Here is a 16570-nt window from a genome sequence, read left to right as displayed (position 1 = left end):
GCTTCTTTGATGGAGAAAAGCAAAGAATTACTGCATTTAGAGCAAAATTCTTGGGTGAAAACAAAACAAAAAAAAGCACCAGATACTCTCTATACTGAAACCACATATATCCCAGCTTCTGGAATGAAGAAAGCTTGTGTAAGAGCTAAAACAAATATAGAAAATCTCCATCAGCATATGAAGTTTACATTTTAGATGCCTCAAAATCTAATGTCATAGAAAGCTGTAACTGCACACTGAAGTACTTCAAAGTTAGGAGATGACAATATTAATATTGCTTTCATGGCATCCACTCAGCCATTTTCAGAAGATCCACTGTGATACCATCTTTAATTACATGGTCATATCCAGTGCTCCCTACAGTATTAATATGAATGCTGCCTACTGAATAGTTACCATCTATTTTTTTTTGTCATTGCATAGAGTTCATTTACTGTTTTAAACAATTTACATTGTTTAGCATCTGCTCTCCATGCCAGTTACAAAATTACATGAATGGCTTCTTTCCTAGCAGCCTCTATTACAGTGTTCATTACTGTAATATCCAAATGCTCTACAAATATTCATTAAATTCTTTTTGTGGCTCTTTTCCTTGTAATAGACTTTCTGCAGTGGAGAAACAGCCCAGAAAGGGACTAAAGCAATATGAAAATACTGTGAGTACTTTCCACTAATTTTGGATGTCCAACTTGAAAAGTCCAGGGCCTGCCTTTCAGGAATTTAACATTTGCACAATTTAACAGTTATTTGGACAGCAATAGATGCTAACTTCTGTGCCACAGAAGACAAGGAGAGATGAATGGAAAGCTAAAGAGACAGAGACAGAGGGATCCTCCAGGGTCTTATTCAATTACTTTCATCATATGACCACCCTGTGACCACTGGCCTTACTCAGCACATGGAAACCTGAACAGGCTTGTGTGCACCACTCTTCTCTGCTTTCATCCATGCAGGACAAAGAAGGCTGCTGAACCAGCTTTTAATCCATGCCAGGTTTGCAGTCTGTTGTGGGTAAAGAATAGTGCAGAAAAAGGGGCAGAGTTTTACCAAGGGAGCCACCAGCAAGTCCTCTCTATGCTGACAGGAAGACTCCTGGCACTTTTGGGTTTTCCCAAAATATTAAAAATAGAGAATGAAATAATCAAATTTTAATAATAAGTTCAGTTACTACATATAAAATATAATTTTATTTTCAAGGCCTTGGTTATATTGACGCAAAGTTTTTTTAGATTGCAAAAAAGCACACACTTTTAGTGCACCAATCTTCCCTACTAAATATCAAGCCCTTTCTCCAACGCACATGAACAAAAGATTTCTTGTATTGTTCTGAGCCACATTTTTTGCTTTCAGGCAAAGGAAGAGGCACCCTGTGCCTCATCAGTGCCTGGTATCAATTCTGGAAAATTCATACACAATCAGGTCAAGCCTGGAAATTTAAAAGCAACTAAACAAACTCTTCTGATAGAAAATATTAGGCTGTTTTAATTATAAGACTAATGAAGTAATAGCATTGCCTCAAGAGCCGCTTTTTCAAGAAATTAGGAAATATCACTGCATAGATGAAAGCCTTCCAGGTGTACCACACGTAAGAAAAACATGTGCTTTACAAATGGTGAGGTGTATGCATGAAGGAGAGAGTGGGAGATGAGTGCTGGCTGATTCAATTTTTCCCTGTATAGCCTACAGTGAACCTGATGACAGTTTCCAGGGAAAAAAACAAACCAAAACAAACAAACAAACCAAAACAAAACAAACAACAAAGAACTCCCACAAAACAACAGCAAAACCAAAAATCTCCAAAACATATGAGACAAAACCAACAAAAAACAGAAAAATCTTTAGTCTGGATAAACCATAAAGATGAACACTTGCTGGCAAGATTCCTTTCAAGAGCATTTTCAAAAACACAAACCTTCCTATAAATGGCCTGAGAATATAAACAGTGGAAATCCGGGGATTTCTCTAGGGCTTGCAGACTTTATTTGGGCAGAATCCAGAAAACCTAAGATTGGTTTTCAGACAGAGCCCTTCCTCCTCACTTCTTTCTACAGGCATGCCTGGGATAATTTTTAATTCTGTCTGTTCCTCACTGTCATTTACTTTCAGGTACTGAAGGATACATGGAAGGACAAAATTTACAAGAAAGTAATTTAAAGTTAATGGTAAAGGAAGTCACAGGACGTTACAGGAGGAAGGGAGAAAACAGGACAGTAGAAATTCAAAGCTGAGAGAACCATAGAATTAGCAAGTGGGTAGATTGAGAGAAGAAAGTCAGAGTTAGTAGGCACTGATGAGAAAAGAGACGAAGCTGAGGACTGCATTCAGTGCCCAAGGGCTATAGCCTGCTGCTGAGCTGCTGCACTGTTCAGCAAATGCTGGTTTTCATCTTACCCTGCTCCCACAGGGAGCCTGGCCTTTGGCAGCCATTCCAGTCCTACCTGGGAAAACAACTTTACAGAATATCTCTTGAAACAATTTCACAGACTAACTCTCACTGTGAGGATTGCTCTACACAGATATTTTCTCTGTCACTTTCTTAGTTCATCACACCACTCTTTTTTGTACTTGCCAAAAGAATAATTTGACATTAGTTTTCATCATGTATTTATTCTCTAGGAGTCATTTCTTTAAATCTCATTCACCAAAGTACTATCAGGAAAAAGTGAGTCAGGAGAGGTTGTTAAAAAACATTAATATACCAAAACTTTTCTCTGTCTAATAAGTAAATCATCTGAGATCTTAACACATTGCAGAGAGCGCCTGACTTGGAATTGAAATAAAAAAACATTTAAACTGTTTATGGTACAGTGACTCAGCACAATTCTGATTACTTATTTACCTCAATAAGAATCTAATTCCCTCCAAGTAAAACCAGAAATTCTGGTTTTCAGGAACAGTTATGTCAGGCATCACACCTAACCTTTGGCACCTACAATGAATTTGCTTCATACGGAAAGAACTGAGTCACGCACATTGCCCAGAACCCTGCTGTTGAATAACTTATCACAAACTAAAATGAAGACTCTTGTGTGCATTCTGTGTGGGACTTGGAGCTTCTGAATCTTTTCACAGTGGATAGAATAAGTTTGTTTTTCTTTCCGCAGAGAAAGCCCAGGACATGTGAATAGATGTATATAAAATAGTTGTGTAAAAAAAAGGCTCATTTCTACACCACATAAGCAGCAGAGATCTATCAAAGCAACAGAGCAACTCTGGTTTATGTTTTTAAAAGTCTGTATGTTTGAAAGTGACTGTCTGTCGTAAAACGCTCTAAGTTTTGCTGTATTTTCCACACTTTGAGATCAACATTGCGATTTTTCTTTGAATAACCATTACAGTGTGAAATGCAGTTTTGGAAAATAACAGATCCCATTTTGCTCTTGGCTTTTGGATAACGTTTTCTTAGTGTTCTTGTCAGCAGATATAGCTGACTGGTTGGTGTTTTTCCAGAAACACTACATTTATGTTAGACTTGAGAGATTTTTATTGGGGAAATAGCAGAATACAAGAGGAGATATGAGAAGAGGCATAGAAGCAAAAAGGAAAAGAGAATTAAATTGTACTTCTCTATCTATTTTCTAAACAAAATACTATAGTTTAATTTGAGAAAGTACTGCATTTGAATAATTTTAAAATGTAAAGGCTTCTTGTTTCTATTTTCAAATAGAAGTTCCAACAAAATATTACACTTTTTTTTCCTTTTAATTTTGTTCAGAAATGATTACATTATCTGAACACAAGACAAAACCAAGCAATACTCTTCACATTATTTCAGGGCATATTTTGATTTCATACAAAGCTAAAATGAATTCTTTGCTTCTCTCTTCCAGGTGGAAGGAGACATTTTTCCTTTCTCTCGTCCCATTCATATTTGAAAATGAATATGTTCACTAGAACACAAGTGATACATTCATCCATGTGAAAGGGGACCTTTAGCTAAAACAAGGCAATTTAAACCTATGTTTCTAATATATTATAGTCACTATCTTGCTGGAATTTACAGTGTGCATAGATGATTAAATATTGTAACATTTATAAACAGAGGTTATATTTTGGAGACTGGATGTCTCTAAACCTACCACCAACATTAGACATTACTTTTGCTAGCATTTCTTTGTAGCAAGATGAAGGTTATTGCCAGAAAAAGTCTTTATACTTCTAGACTGAAGGAGCAGATTTGCCACACTTTAATTGTGTAGGGCCTTTAAAAACAGATGGTTTCAACTTACTAATCACTGACAACTGAACTGTAACACTGAACAGTAGCTTACTCCACACAATCCCAGCGGCTGTAAAAGTAAAACTCTCACATACCCTGGCAGACTGACCTTATGTGTATCTGAGACACAAAAGGAGCCCCAGGCTCCACTAACAAATCACTGGGGCAGAGATGAAGAAACTGCAGGAGATTACTTTCTCATGTGAAGAGGGCAACAGATGTGTCAAAAAGGACTCTGAGCCCCTAAAGCCCATCCCCTTCGTTTTGGTCCAAGAAATATCTTTGTTTTGTGTTGCACCACTGTTTTCAGCATAATAAATAATGAGCTGTGCCCTAAATAAAGGATCCTAAATAGAGCACCCTAAATAAAGGGTCTGTCAGGGCTCCACAGGCTTTTACAATAAAGCAACTGTGTGGGATTGTTTAGGTAAGGAACAATTCAATAGTGAGCAAGTTGGTTTAAACCCATCACAATGGCAGGCATTTCCTCTTCCAGTCTAAAGCAAATTTACTATCTTCCAACACAAACACCAAGATTACTTGTGTATTAGTCTTAAAATCTGTGACATTTTGTGTGTAAACCTTTCCTGCAAGGACACGGTGGACCATGACTGTACTGTCACCTGTTGTAAGGGATTATGAATAATACTACATTCACTTTTCAGTGGTTGATAATGGCAGCTGACCACACTGCAAACGTGGAAATTGACTTGCTTCGAGTCTGCTGCAGGATGACAAATCATTGTACCTTCGGCTACTCTTGCACTCAATAATGACTGGAAGTGACTGTTTCTCCTGTAGAAATAATATAATAAGGCCAAAGGCATGAGCTATGTAATTTAGCACAGCTCACCCAATACTGGGTTCACTGCACAACAGAAAAGAAATCACAATGTAATAGCATTAAATTTTGGAAATATCCATAAATTTATCTCATTTTTTGACTCCCTGTTTGGCTATTGTGTAATTAATTTTAACATTTGTATTCATTAATTCATTATATATTAATGAATATTAATATTCATTAATATTGTATTCATTCTCCACAATGTTAGTCACCTGCATGCTGTATTATTTAATCTACTCTGAAGTTCTTCTGTATGAGAAAACAAACAGTAGGTGAAAGTGATATCATATTGCTTTTTGTGTTGTTTTAGTTGCACAAGTCATATTTAAGAGATTAAAGTCAATTGTCAATGTTTATTCTCTGTTGTAGTTTTGCACCTGAAAAAGTGTTCCGTTGCATTTAAGGCTTGTTCTGAAACAACGACTTGCATTTGGAGTCAATGAAAGGCTACCACTGTCTAACATCCATTGCTTTAGGATTTGGGGTGTGAAATACAGCCATATAATCACCTCTTTAAAAAAAACCCCAAACTTAAAATGCATTCTTGAGACCCTATTTCTGCTGCATAGAGTCTCTCAAATAGCATTGTAAAATCTTGCACCAATGTTAGTAGTACCTGTATACATTTGTACTTCCACACTGATATAATATGCTGTAAAAGTAGCAATAACTCTGCTGTTTGTAACCAAGGAACAAAGTGGAAATCTTGAGGTAGCCTTAATGTTAACATGGTACAGAGAACACAAATAACATGAATTGATTTAACACCATGGGAAACTCAAATAGACAAGAAAATTTTCAATCATACATTCACTTAAACCATTCCAGCTTCCAAAAGCCCTCAATTGATTTTCTGGAGAAAATCCTTCCAGAGAAATTATTTTCTTTTCATACAGAGAAACTCAGTACAGGAATAATACAGAAACCCTGAGAAACAAATAGCCCCGTGCCTGCCCAAGACACTGGTGGCAGAGCAGACATCTTCATCCATTTTGTGGAGAGCTCTCTCTTGGAGTTGGGTTCACACCTCAGACTATTGCCAGCAGTCTGGGGGACTTGTGTCCTCTGCCAGGTCAGCTTTCAGTGGAGGACAACCAGGACACTCTGTCCCAAGAGGGATTCATAAAGAAACTGTGCACTCTGGCATCCTCAGGTGACTCTAAGCCAAAGGACAGAATGGTTCTTTCATGGGGGGACAAATTACTTAAATAAAGGGTCTTCCACCTTCCAGACTAACCTTTTCAGGGTGACAGATGGGAAGGGTGACACAACAATGATACTTTTGACTTCCATAAGTAAAGCTGGAGCACATGAAACTCCACATCAGTTGTGTATTATCAGACCAAGACCCTTACAGATTTCTTTTGCAAGAGATTACAACACCATGTAAGATTTATATTGGCATCACAGGAAATCTCTGGGTGATTTTTCAAGCATTTTAGCTCTGTAATAACAAGATCTCATTTTCTCTTTTCTTTCCTTGCACATTTTCAGAAAACTAATAATTATCTTATTATTATAATCAAGTTGTTATTCTAGAACAACATCATGAACCCCCAGGTTTACATCTTTATCATTCGCATAATCTGAGCTTGCCTGTCATTTCTGGCTAGCTCATCAGCTAGCGTGACTGAGTTTATTTCTGGTTATTGTCTTTGTTAACATTAACTTGTCAGTTTTGCTGTCTGTGTGTTTGTCTCCCTCCCTTTCCTTGTGGGCAAGGTCCTCAGATAATCCTGAAAAAGAAATGTTCCCACACTGCACATGCCATTCTCTGTCGGTCAACTGAGCAACTCCTCCTCTTCACCACCACCCTCCTCGTGTGCTCCTCAGGTTTGTCTGCATGTTCTTGTGTATGGCTCCCTTCACTACACACTCTTGGAGGAGCAAAGACTCCTTCTGTCTTACAGAAACTTCCCTTACAGAAACTTCCACTAACTGAAAAAATCAGTAATTTCAAAAGGAAAACTGGGGCTGGTGAGTTCTCAACATTTCTGAAATTTATGGTACATATTCATTCCCACATGTGAGTCTTAAATCTCCTTTTTTCTCTTCTTTTATGGTGAGATTTAAAAAGCTGTGCTGCAAAATTTTTATTCTATAAATACAGGAAAAAAATTAATTAAGTTAAAAATATATCTAATTTATTTAGAGAAGACTAAGGAAAAATTCTTACTGACATTACTGCAGATAAATTTATAATGTACAGTGTTATAGAGTACTCTGCACAAAAGTAGTGGAATGTCAATTAGTGCAATCCTTTATGGAGCTATCACTTATCACTTAAATCACTGCTTTGTTTTTCCAGTTTTTATTGATTAAGATTAGTGTACCAGCATGAAAAAAGTATGTATTTCTGTGTGGTTTAAGTGATAGGGAAAAGGAATACTTTTTCACTATCAATTATTTGATCTTCTAAAAATCTATTTCCAGATGATTTCTAAGCCTGTCTGGAGAAATGCAAAGTTGTAAATTTCCATTCTAATTGCTTATAGCACTCATGGTTTTCTTTACACAGATATGAATTGAAAACCTGCATGTCAACATTTAAGAAAATTCTGATGAAGGACAAACTTCTTATGTAAAGAAGTTTAATCTCTTATTTTTAGTTTTAACAAAAGAAGGCCCTTCAAATATATCATATATATTATTGTTTAAAAAATAAATGAAAATTTACTTTTCCTCTTACACAGAATAGTAAATATGTAATAATATTTTGTCCTTTTTTAAAAATATAATCCAATAAATTATATTCTCTATGCATACCTTGCTTGCATAGCAAAAAAACAAAACAAAAAAAGAACAGAACAAGAACAAAGGACAAGAAACAAGAAAAAGAGCAAAACAAACATAAAACAAGAAAAAGAAAAAAACATTTTACTACAGAAAAGCATCTGAGTCTGATGAATCATATTTTCTCTCCTAACCTCTTTTAAAATTAAAGTGCAGGTAAATTTTGTATTATCTAAACTATGCCACTGGAAAGTCGCTCAGTATCAAAATCTTTGCAGTGTCTGTTACAGCCTCATGTTGAAACATAATGTCTTCAGAATAATAACAGTGCATATTCTGGGTTTAGCCCTGCATCTTTGGTAGGGAGCAAAACAATGGACGGATAAATCTGTGAGGGTGAAGTCATTGATGGCTGCAGCCTGGGTTGACTTAGAGGCATTAGTGTAGATGGGGCAGACAGGTGAGATCTGTAAAGGAGCAGTCCCTGAATGTCACAGGGACCTGTGCAATGCTACCATTTCCTTCTGTGCCTATTTATTTTCAGCATGTCTTTTGTTTGTGTCACTCATGACCAAGCAATCAACAATCTAGAAAAAAAAAAAAAAGCCAAACACTTGTTTAGAAATATAAAACTTTCTACAAGGATGAGGGGGCTTTTTGTGAGGTAGTTTTTTTGTCCTAATAGCTTGGTCCTTGCCCGCCAACAGAAAAAAAGAGTTGTGCAGTGTCAACACCTATGGTTCTGCTAAGCAGACTGACAATAGGTCTGTAATTAGACGTGGCAGTGATGTTCCCTTGACTTTGCTTATACAACAGTTCCAGCCAGTGGTGAAGTACAAAGGTAAGAGACCAAAGAAAGTAGATGGGCTTGTGCACTTTTCAGACAATCCTTTCTGAAAGCAACGGGGCTAGAGAAAGCCCTTGGTTTGACCTTGTTGGGTATCTCTTATGTTTTTATGTCTTAATCTCTTCAGTACAGATAGAATCTTACACAAAGAAAGTCTTCTATAACCAACAGTGCTTTTCACATAACAATAATTCTTCACAGAGATACCTGACCTAGTTTGTTTAAAATGAGCCCAGCTTTAGGATTTCTTAGCCTGGCTGAACTGTTGGTTGCTATTTCCCAGTTCTAAACCTGCTCAGAGATCACTCAGCTATGCAGAGCTCTGTATTGTCCTGGGCAGAGAGCCATCAAAGACAGTTATTGAGGAAACATTGTACAATACCTGGAAAATGTTTTTGCCAACAACATTGCTCAAACATAGCTAATCTATGCTAGCATGCACAATGTTTATTCCTACTGAGTCAGGAAAAAACCCCCACCAAACAGGACTATCAAGTTGTTATGACCAGTGTGTGGCTTTTTTTTTTTTTTCTTTTTTCTGTAAGAGGCACTGTAAAGGCCACGAAGCCCTAGGGAAAGCTAACTAGCTGTGTTTGCAGGATGTGTTTTAAGGACATTTTTTTTGGTGTTCACATGATTCATTGCCATATTCTTCATAATAGTGTAATGAAAACTAGTAGCTAATGATTATAATATATAACACACTAATTCCGAATAAAGACAAGGTTTCTTGTCTTCAAGACATTTCTCAAAATTTGAATAGATAAAGACATATATATTTAGAAAACCACATTGCCAGAAAATGGGTGACCTTAGTTAGGCAAGTTTTCATGAACTGCTCATGTACAATGCCATAACTCTTTCACTTTTCTGAGCAGAGACACATTTTCTGAGTGTGGATATGCACATGGATGTATAAATATTGCTAGCACTTGAAAAAATGTGTCATTTTACAGTTTGGTAAAACATTTACTTCTGTGTTCAGTATAGCCTTTGAATATTTAAGAAATAAGGAGAAATTAAGTCAAAGTTTGATAAGTGCTTGAAGGCAGCACTGGAATGATTAACCATCATTAAAGAAGTTAAATAATTAATTTAATGGTCTTTTTGCAGTATTTAATTGTTTAAATGCAAAAAAGGCACTCCCAAGTCAAAAAATATCAAAACCATGATCTAGCTTAGCAATACACACCTCATCTCACAGGGCTGTATTGCATGATCTTAAAAATATCAGTCTTATAAACTTTCTCTATATTGTGTGTGTGTACACATTTATGAACACACAAATCACACCTCCTCCCCTTTCATGGATAAAGTAAATCAATTGAAAGAAAATATGAATTTTACATATTGGCTTTTCAATGTTTTATACTAAATGTATATTTTGGTGATAGACACCTTTTCTACCAAAAAAAATGTAAGAATGACTTTTGTACTTGGCAGGTTCCAAGAATGTGCAAACAAACTACTAGAACTTTGTGCAGTCATTTAGCAATGAACAATTTTTACAAGTTCATTTATTTCAGTACAAGGGTTAGTAGTGATTCTGGTGGTGTCCTCAGGAGTTTGTAGCTCCACAATAAGGAGCTATGAGAGCAAGAGAGAGGGAGCACACAGAAACCACAATGGATTACATTCAGTTTTCTGAGGTATTCAGTAGAATCCAAGGTTCCACTTTTAAAAAAGCGTCTAGCCCATTTTGACTGTAAATACCACTTTGAAAAATGTCCCATGTGAACCAACAAAACCCCAAAAGTCTGACTTTGCAGGAAGTCTAAAACAAGTCAGCCCAGTGAAAGCTTTATTGTTCTCATATAGTAACTGAAATTCAGTCAATGTATGAAACAGTTAAAGCTGAGTCAGGTAACAGAAGGTGAAGGAACTATGGAGATTGACAAAAATAACCTACTAGACACTTCTGCTTTCAGCTGGTTGTTTAAAAATCTCACTGTGGAATTGACTGGTGAGGTTTCATTGATTAGGTCTGGGGCTCAGTTTCCGCCAGCTGGGAAATACCCACATAAGATATAAGAGATAAATAATTTCAAAACTGAGAAAAGTTAAAAGCAATTGCTATGATCTTCTTTGACCCAATCTACTAGGAATTTGTATGGATTTGCTTCCCTCATCACGGCAGTCTTGTGTCAATAATGCTGGCATGAACATGGCCTGGTTCAGAGCCAGGACAGAATACATGGAATGAATGATGGCCAATGGCACCATGGCCTGTATCAGCAATGATGTGGCCAGCAGGACCAGGGCAACGATTGTCCCTCTGTGCTCAGCCCTGGTGAGTCCTGTGTTCAGTTTTGAACTCTCTCATTACAAGAAGGACACTGAGGCACTGGAGCATGTCCAGAGAAGGGCAATGAAGCTCAGGAAGGGTCTGGAGCACAAGGAGGAGCAGCAGCTGAGGGAGTTGAGGTTGTTTAGTCTAAATAAAAAAGGGGTCAGGAGTGACCTTGTTCTCTGTAACTAGCTGGAAGGAGATTGTTGTGAGGTGGGAGTCAGTCTTCTCCAGATAAAAGACAAGAAGAAAGGAAAAATTGTGCCAAGGAAGCGAGTTGTTATTAAAAAAAAAAATCATGAAAAAGATTGTCAAGCACTGGAACAACCTTCCTGAGGAAGTGGTGGAATCACCATCCCTGGAAGTGCCCAAAAGGCATGTGGATGTGGCTCTTAGGGCCAGTGGCAAACACAGTGGTGCTGGGTTAATGGTTGGACTCTTAGAGGTCTTTTTAAACCTCAGTGATTCTATGATTTTATGATTGTGAACTGTCTTTCAATAAACAGACAACAGGTCCATCAGGACAGCAGGGGAGACCCCCCCTCCAAGAACAATCCATCTTTCCTCTATCAAAACTAGAATTCACGTTACTCCAATAGCGAGGTGTATTCTTTTAATTTTGCTTCATTAAATTAACTACAGAGCTGAGCTGTATTTCTTGTCCAGAACAATTTGCACTATGTCATTTTCTTGTTTAGTTTAAACAACTGGCAGTAATAACACAAGAGCAGGTGAATATGTTACTATGGCTCCTGTTTGTAGTGCAGAATAACAGACACAGAAAAGGAGCACAGAGACAGGAAGGTCACACGCTTTGCCAAGAAGATCTGTCTTTTAATTCAGATTTTGGTATTTGTCAAGTCGTTCTTTCTGATCATCCTTTTTTGGAAGTGCAAATTAAATTATGTGATTCTATCTCCAATAACATTTTTTGTTTTCCAAGTGTTATATGTCTAAACACAGAAAGAAGAGCATTCCAAATTCATGGGATGAAGCAAATACAACCTCATTCAAACTACCTTAGAAATGAAAAATCTGTCTGGCTCATGGTTTTGACTGCTACCTGTGACACAGAAAGAAGAAAAGCACCAAATGCTCTCACAGTTGTTAATATATCATTAGCATAGTTTATGTTTGCTTTCGGCCAGATGTAATATAAAATAATGTTTTCATGGTACCAGATTTATCTCCTCATGAAGAGAAAGCTCACTATGTGACTATGGTTTGTCAGATTAATGCTTCCACCCCCCAACTGCCTTGTCTCCCCTACCGCAGGTGAGGCCAGGAGAACACACCTGTCTCCAGAGACACTAAACACAATTCCTTCATGACCTCTCCCCCTGACAGGTTGTTTTTTGTATAAGAAGTACAGCAGGTGCTGGAAAAGCTCAGCAAGGAGAAGATGCTTTACTGGTAAATATAAAAATGAAAGGCCTTGTTTCCCCAGTCTGTCCAAAACAGACTTCACTGTAGCAGGTGTGCACTTCTTGGATGCATTTCATCTTGTGCAGCACATGCTTGGACTGAAATGTTGCAGCAGACAGAAGTCAAGCCATGGATTTACCTTTTTTTTCCCCTACTCACACAGACTGCCACTAATTTCATCCAAGTCAGCCACCTACAAAGAGATCACTTAAGCCAAAGGAAGGAAGCAAAATGACATTTTTTTTCTTAGCAAGAAATTGTGTACAAATAAGAAGTGTTTGATTCTGATATAATTTAGTTCTATTATATAATATAACTATACTAGCAAACTATTAAAAATGCCCCCTTCAATTGTAACATACAACTTCTACCAATAACCTTTAGTCAAAGGAGAGCAACACAGTAAAGAAATCTCATTCTGTCTCAGTTCAGATAGCCAAGGATACATGAAAATTGCTTTTGTTGTGAATAGTGTTTATTTTTTTTTTTCCCAGATGAGATACTGCAAATCCTTTCTGCCCTTTCCCCCTGACCTTGACCCACCTTATCAGCTCTACCTCAGTCATACCAGACAGTCAGAGACACCCAGAAAGAAAGAAGGAGTTATCTAAAGAAGTTTCTTACTTTCCTTCTTGCTTTACTTCATTCTCTTTCTTACCAAGGAAAAGTAAGAAAAAAAGGCATGCCTTTCTCCCTGATAAAAATTCACAGACACCTCAGCAAGGAGACAAACTGGTCTGCTGCAGCACTTGTTGAGAGCAAGCAATGACCCAGCATTATTCTCTGCCAGCAATGACAATACAGTGCCAGATGGACTATCTGATCTCTCACTGTCTCTATAAGAAAGACCATGTCAATATGTTGATAAAAGGGGGCCAGATAGATTTGCTTGTTAATACTCTTGAAGGTCACAGGCAAAACTGAAATAATAAGCAAAAGGAATTTGACTACTCTGCAAGCAGCTCTCAAGCATTTATTGCCTAAATTTATGGAGTGGCCCTGTCATCTCTCACTGTAGAACCTTTCATGCCTCTCTATTCCTTTGTTTCAGTGACTTTACGGAGTAGCCATGCATGCACATGAATGCAATTTTTAAAATAGTTTCTACACAAACATGCTGAAATCAGCTGCTAAAAAATGTGATCAGTCTGGTTTTCTTCCCAAGCTTCCTAAGAGTCACACCATGAATTAAGTCTGTTTCTCAGAACAGAATAGCCAGTGTTTCTTTATCTAATGAGATGGAGATGCAACCTGGAAATAAAATTCCTGTTGTCTCTGCAGATGCACAGAAGCTGGCTGGTGCTACAAAATGTGCATTCAATTAAGTCAAAGACTGTTGATCGACTGTGCCTGGCAAATATTACAAGCATAAAAACCACACTGCAAATAAATGGTAAATATTTTGGCAGGTGAACATGTATAAATATATGGCAGGTGAACATAAGACTGTAAGCCTTCCATTCTTTGTCAGTTCTGTGCTGGCACCACAAAGGATCCTGCCATACAGGATGCAATGATGCATTAGAAACTTTGCGTATTTCCACAACTGTCTATTTCATGGCCTTGAAAAAATCGCCAACACCAAAGGGAATTAAAACCAAAATAGAGAGATGAGAGAAGATAAAACTCAGGTTGGGTAGAGAGAATGATTTAATCTTTAAATTGAATAAAAGAGATACTAGAACAAGCTTTTTTCTAATTGCAATCTTTAGGGAAAACAAATAGTGGCTCTTTAAACCATCAATACTTTTGTTCTTACTGTTTCACTAGGATAACTGAGTTGTAAACTACACAGGGTGGGTGAAAGGGAATTCTTTGAGGAAATTGTAGCAAGGGATCTTCCAATTTGATAAAAGGCAATAAAAATCCTCATCTTGAGGATGAACAGCTCAACCTGAAATGCCTAACAAAGCAAAGAGGTCTAGTTTTATTTCGCCATGTTTGAGTTGGGATGACTCGTCAAATGACTCTTCAAGAGGTCCCTTCTGACCTCAGTTAGTCTATTGTTATATGTGTGTGGGCTGACAGGCTTGTACCTATGTGAAGATCACTAAAGCCAAGTGACTTAGAAAGAAATCTGAGAAAAGACAACATGTCTAAGCCACATTAATCTTGCTGTGAATTAAAAAGTTTATTTGGGAGAAATTACTTCATCTGAAAGCTGGAAAAACTCTCCATTTTCCTCTCCAGTGTTCTAACAATCTATGGAGAAAAAACTTTTCTTGTAGCTTAGTCTTTAAGGGAGAAAGGTATATAAAAAAAGTAAAAAACAATACAATTGATTCAGTAACAAATAAAAAACCAGAGGTTACACAACAATGCACTTCAGCAAACTTAACTTTGTGTTTGAAGCTCTAGATATAGAAAGATAAGGACATGAGGAGCTGAGATGTTGTATAACTGAGAAAAATTACTTTCAAAGTATTAACAGCATGAAGAAATCTGATGACTTCTAAGAAAACTAGCTCTTGAAAGAGAGCAAAGGCCAACCTGAGCTAAATTAGAGCCTAACACCATTTATCTAGTGATTCAGAAAATGCCTTCCCTGCAGATTAATTTCTCCAGCTGGAAGAAATTTTTTGAACACGACCATTGAAAATGTTGTCTGCCTGAATACAGAAATAGAAGCAGCTGGTCAAACTCTGGAAATTAAGGTCCTCAGGTTAGAGATTAATCTTAGAGTTGCCCTAAAATGCCTCCAGCAAAAATCCTGCAGCTGATAAAAGACTAGTATAATCATATCTGAGCCAATTTTTCTAGCCTGTGGCAGTACAGTGGGCAGATCAGGTCGAAGATGATGTTTCAGGTCCAAATAAGATTTAACTGAAAGGCTGCATCACCATTCCTCTAAAGTCAACATTCATTCTGAGACTAATAATGAATGTCACTTATGGCATTTCTTTACACAGTGATAATTTTTTCCAAAATACACCTCTGGAACTGCAATCAGACCTATTTCAGAAAACATTGACTCTGACTTCAACACACAGAAGTAACTGTACAGTCTAGGCTGATTCAGATCTTACTCATCATTACTAGGGAGCCAAGTAACTGATTCTGTGAGATTCCTGGTCTATTTCAGAATATTTAATAAGTTCTGGCGTGCTTACAAGGGGCAGAAGAAGATGGGATGGATAATTAAACTCTGTGAAAATTTAATAACTTCATCTGTAGTCTGTTGTTACATCCACTTTTGCCCTTTGCAGTATTCGCTGCAGTTAATTTTGTCCTGAGAGTAGAGATTTGCCTCCAGAGAAGATGCACATAGTCTAGAAGGAACCATTTGAAACTTATCTGCTAGGGACTCACCCATCATTTGGAAGAAGATGAAAAGGTGTAAAGGTAGCTTGCTTTAACTGATTAACTGGTAACTTTGCAGCTGGTTAAGCTGAACAAATATTCAGAGCAGGGATCATATATTTCTACTCTCTGGATATCATCTGATACACACTTTTATAGAAATAAAAATAATGAACCAACACAGCAGTAACTAGGTTTAAAAATCTTTCCAGGTGATTTTTAAACAACTGATTAGTGTACATCACAGAAGGAAAGTATTTTAAACAAAATAAAAACCCTCCACACTCTGCCTTCAGTAATTTATTTTCCTGTGGCCACAGTGTCTTTTCCTTGTCCATGGCAACTAGCGCTACCATCTGTAGGACCACCAGAGGCTGAGTGTGGCAGGATAGTACCCAGCAAAAGAAAAGGCCACGACCTGTCCCAAACCCATTTAACGTGACAGAGAAGAGCTTCATTTCACACAACATGGGTTACTCACGGCTCAGCTTCGATGCTCTGGTCAGCAGCAATGTAGTTGGCAGGGATGTAGCCCATGAGCTTGCGGCCAGGACAGACTGACCCCTCTGGCAGGAGGAGCCTGGCGTACCACCATCCCTCATGGGATGCTTTCAGCACTTCCAGCTTATCCCCAGCTCGGAAGCTCAAGTCATCCTCAGTGCGAGCATCATAATCGAACAGAGCCACAAAGTTGCAAATGTTTGCTAGCCCCTGGCCAGGCAGTGGAGGTAAAGGTTTTTCTTTTATCTTACTCTCTAAGTCCTTCTGTCCTGCTTGGAGGTCAGGTTTTACCACAGCAATGTTGGCAAAGACCTGGCCCCCTTTGTCTTCCTGTTCACCATTTGTCCCACAGAATAAGCAGGGAAGGTAACGCTTCAAACAGGGACAGTGCTTCCGGAAGAAGTTTCCCAT

At 37.7% G+C, this 16570-nt stretch overlaps 1 protein-coding gene across 1 annotated transcript in view; it reads right to left on the bottom strand.

Annotated features, from left to right (window-relative positions):
• FRK (fyn related Src family tyrosine kinase) overlaps window positions 1-16570 on the bottom strand; it is a 45483-nt gene extending 28913 nt beyond the window's left edge. The window contains exon 1 of the mRNA XM_054279041.1: window positions 16140-16570. Within this exon, the coding sequence (XP_054135016.1) occupies window positions 16140-16570 (431 nt within the window). The remainder of the gene's footprint in view (window positions 1-16139) is intronic.

The sequence above is a fragment of the Melozone crissalis genome, unplaced genomic scaffold (genome assembly GCF_028551555.1).
Source record: "Melozone crissalis strain CALT ecotype California unplaced genomic scaffold, PUWL_Pcris_2 ptg000027l_1, whole genome shotgun sequence".
In the NCBI taxonomy this organism is placed as follows: Eukaryota; Metazoa; Chordata; class Aves; order Passeriformes; family Passerellidae; genus Melozone; species Melozone crissalis.
The sequence above is the reverse complement of the archived record's forward strand: the minus strand, read 5'-3'. Positions and strand labels throughout refer to the sequence as shown.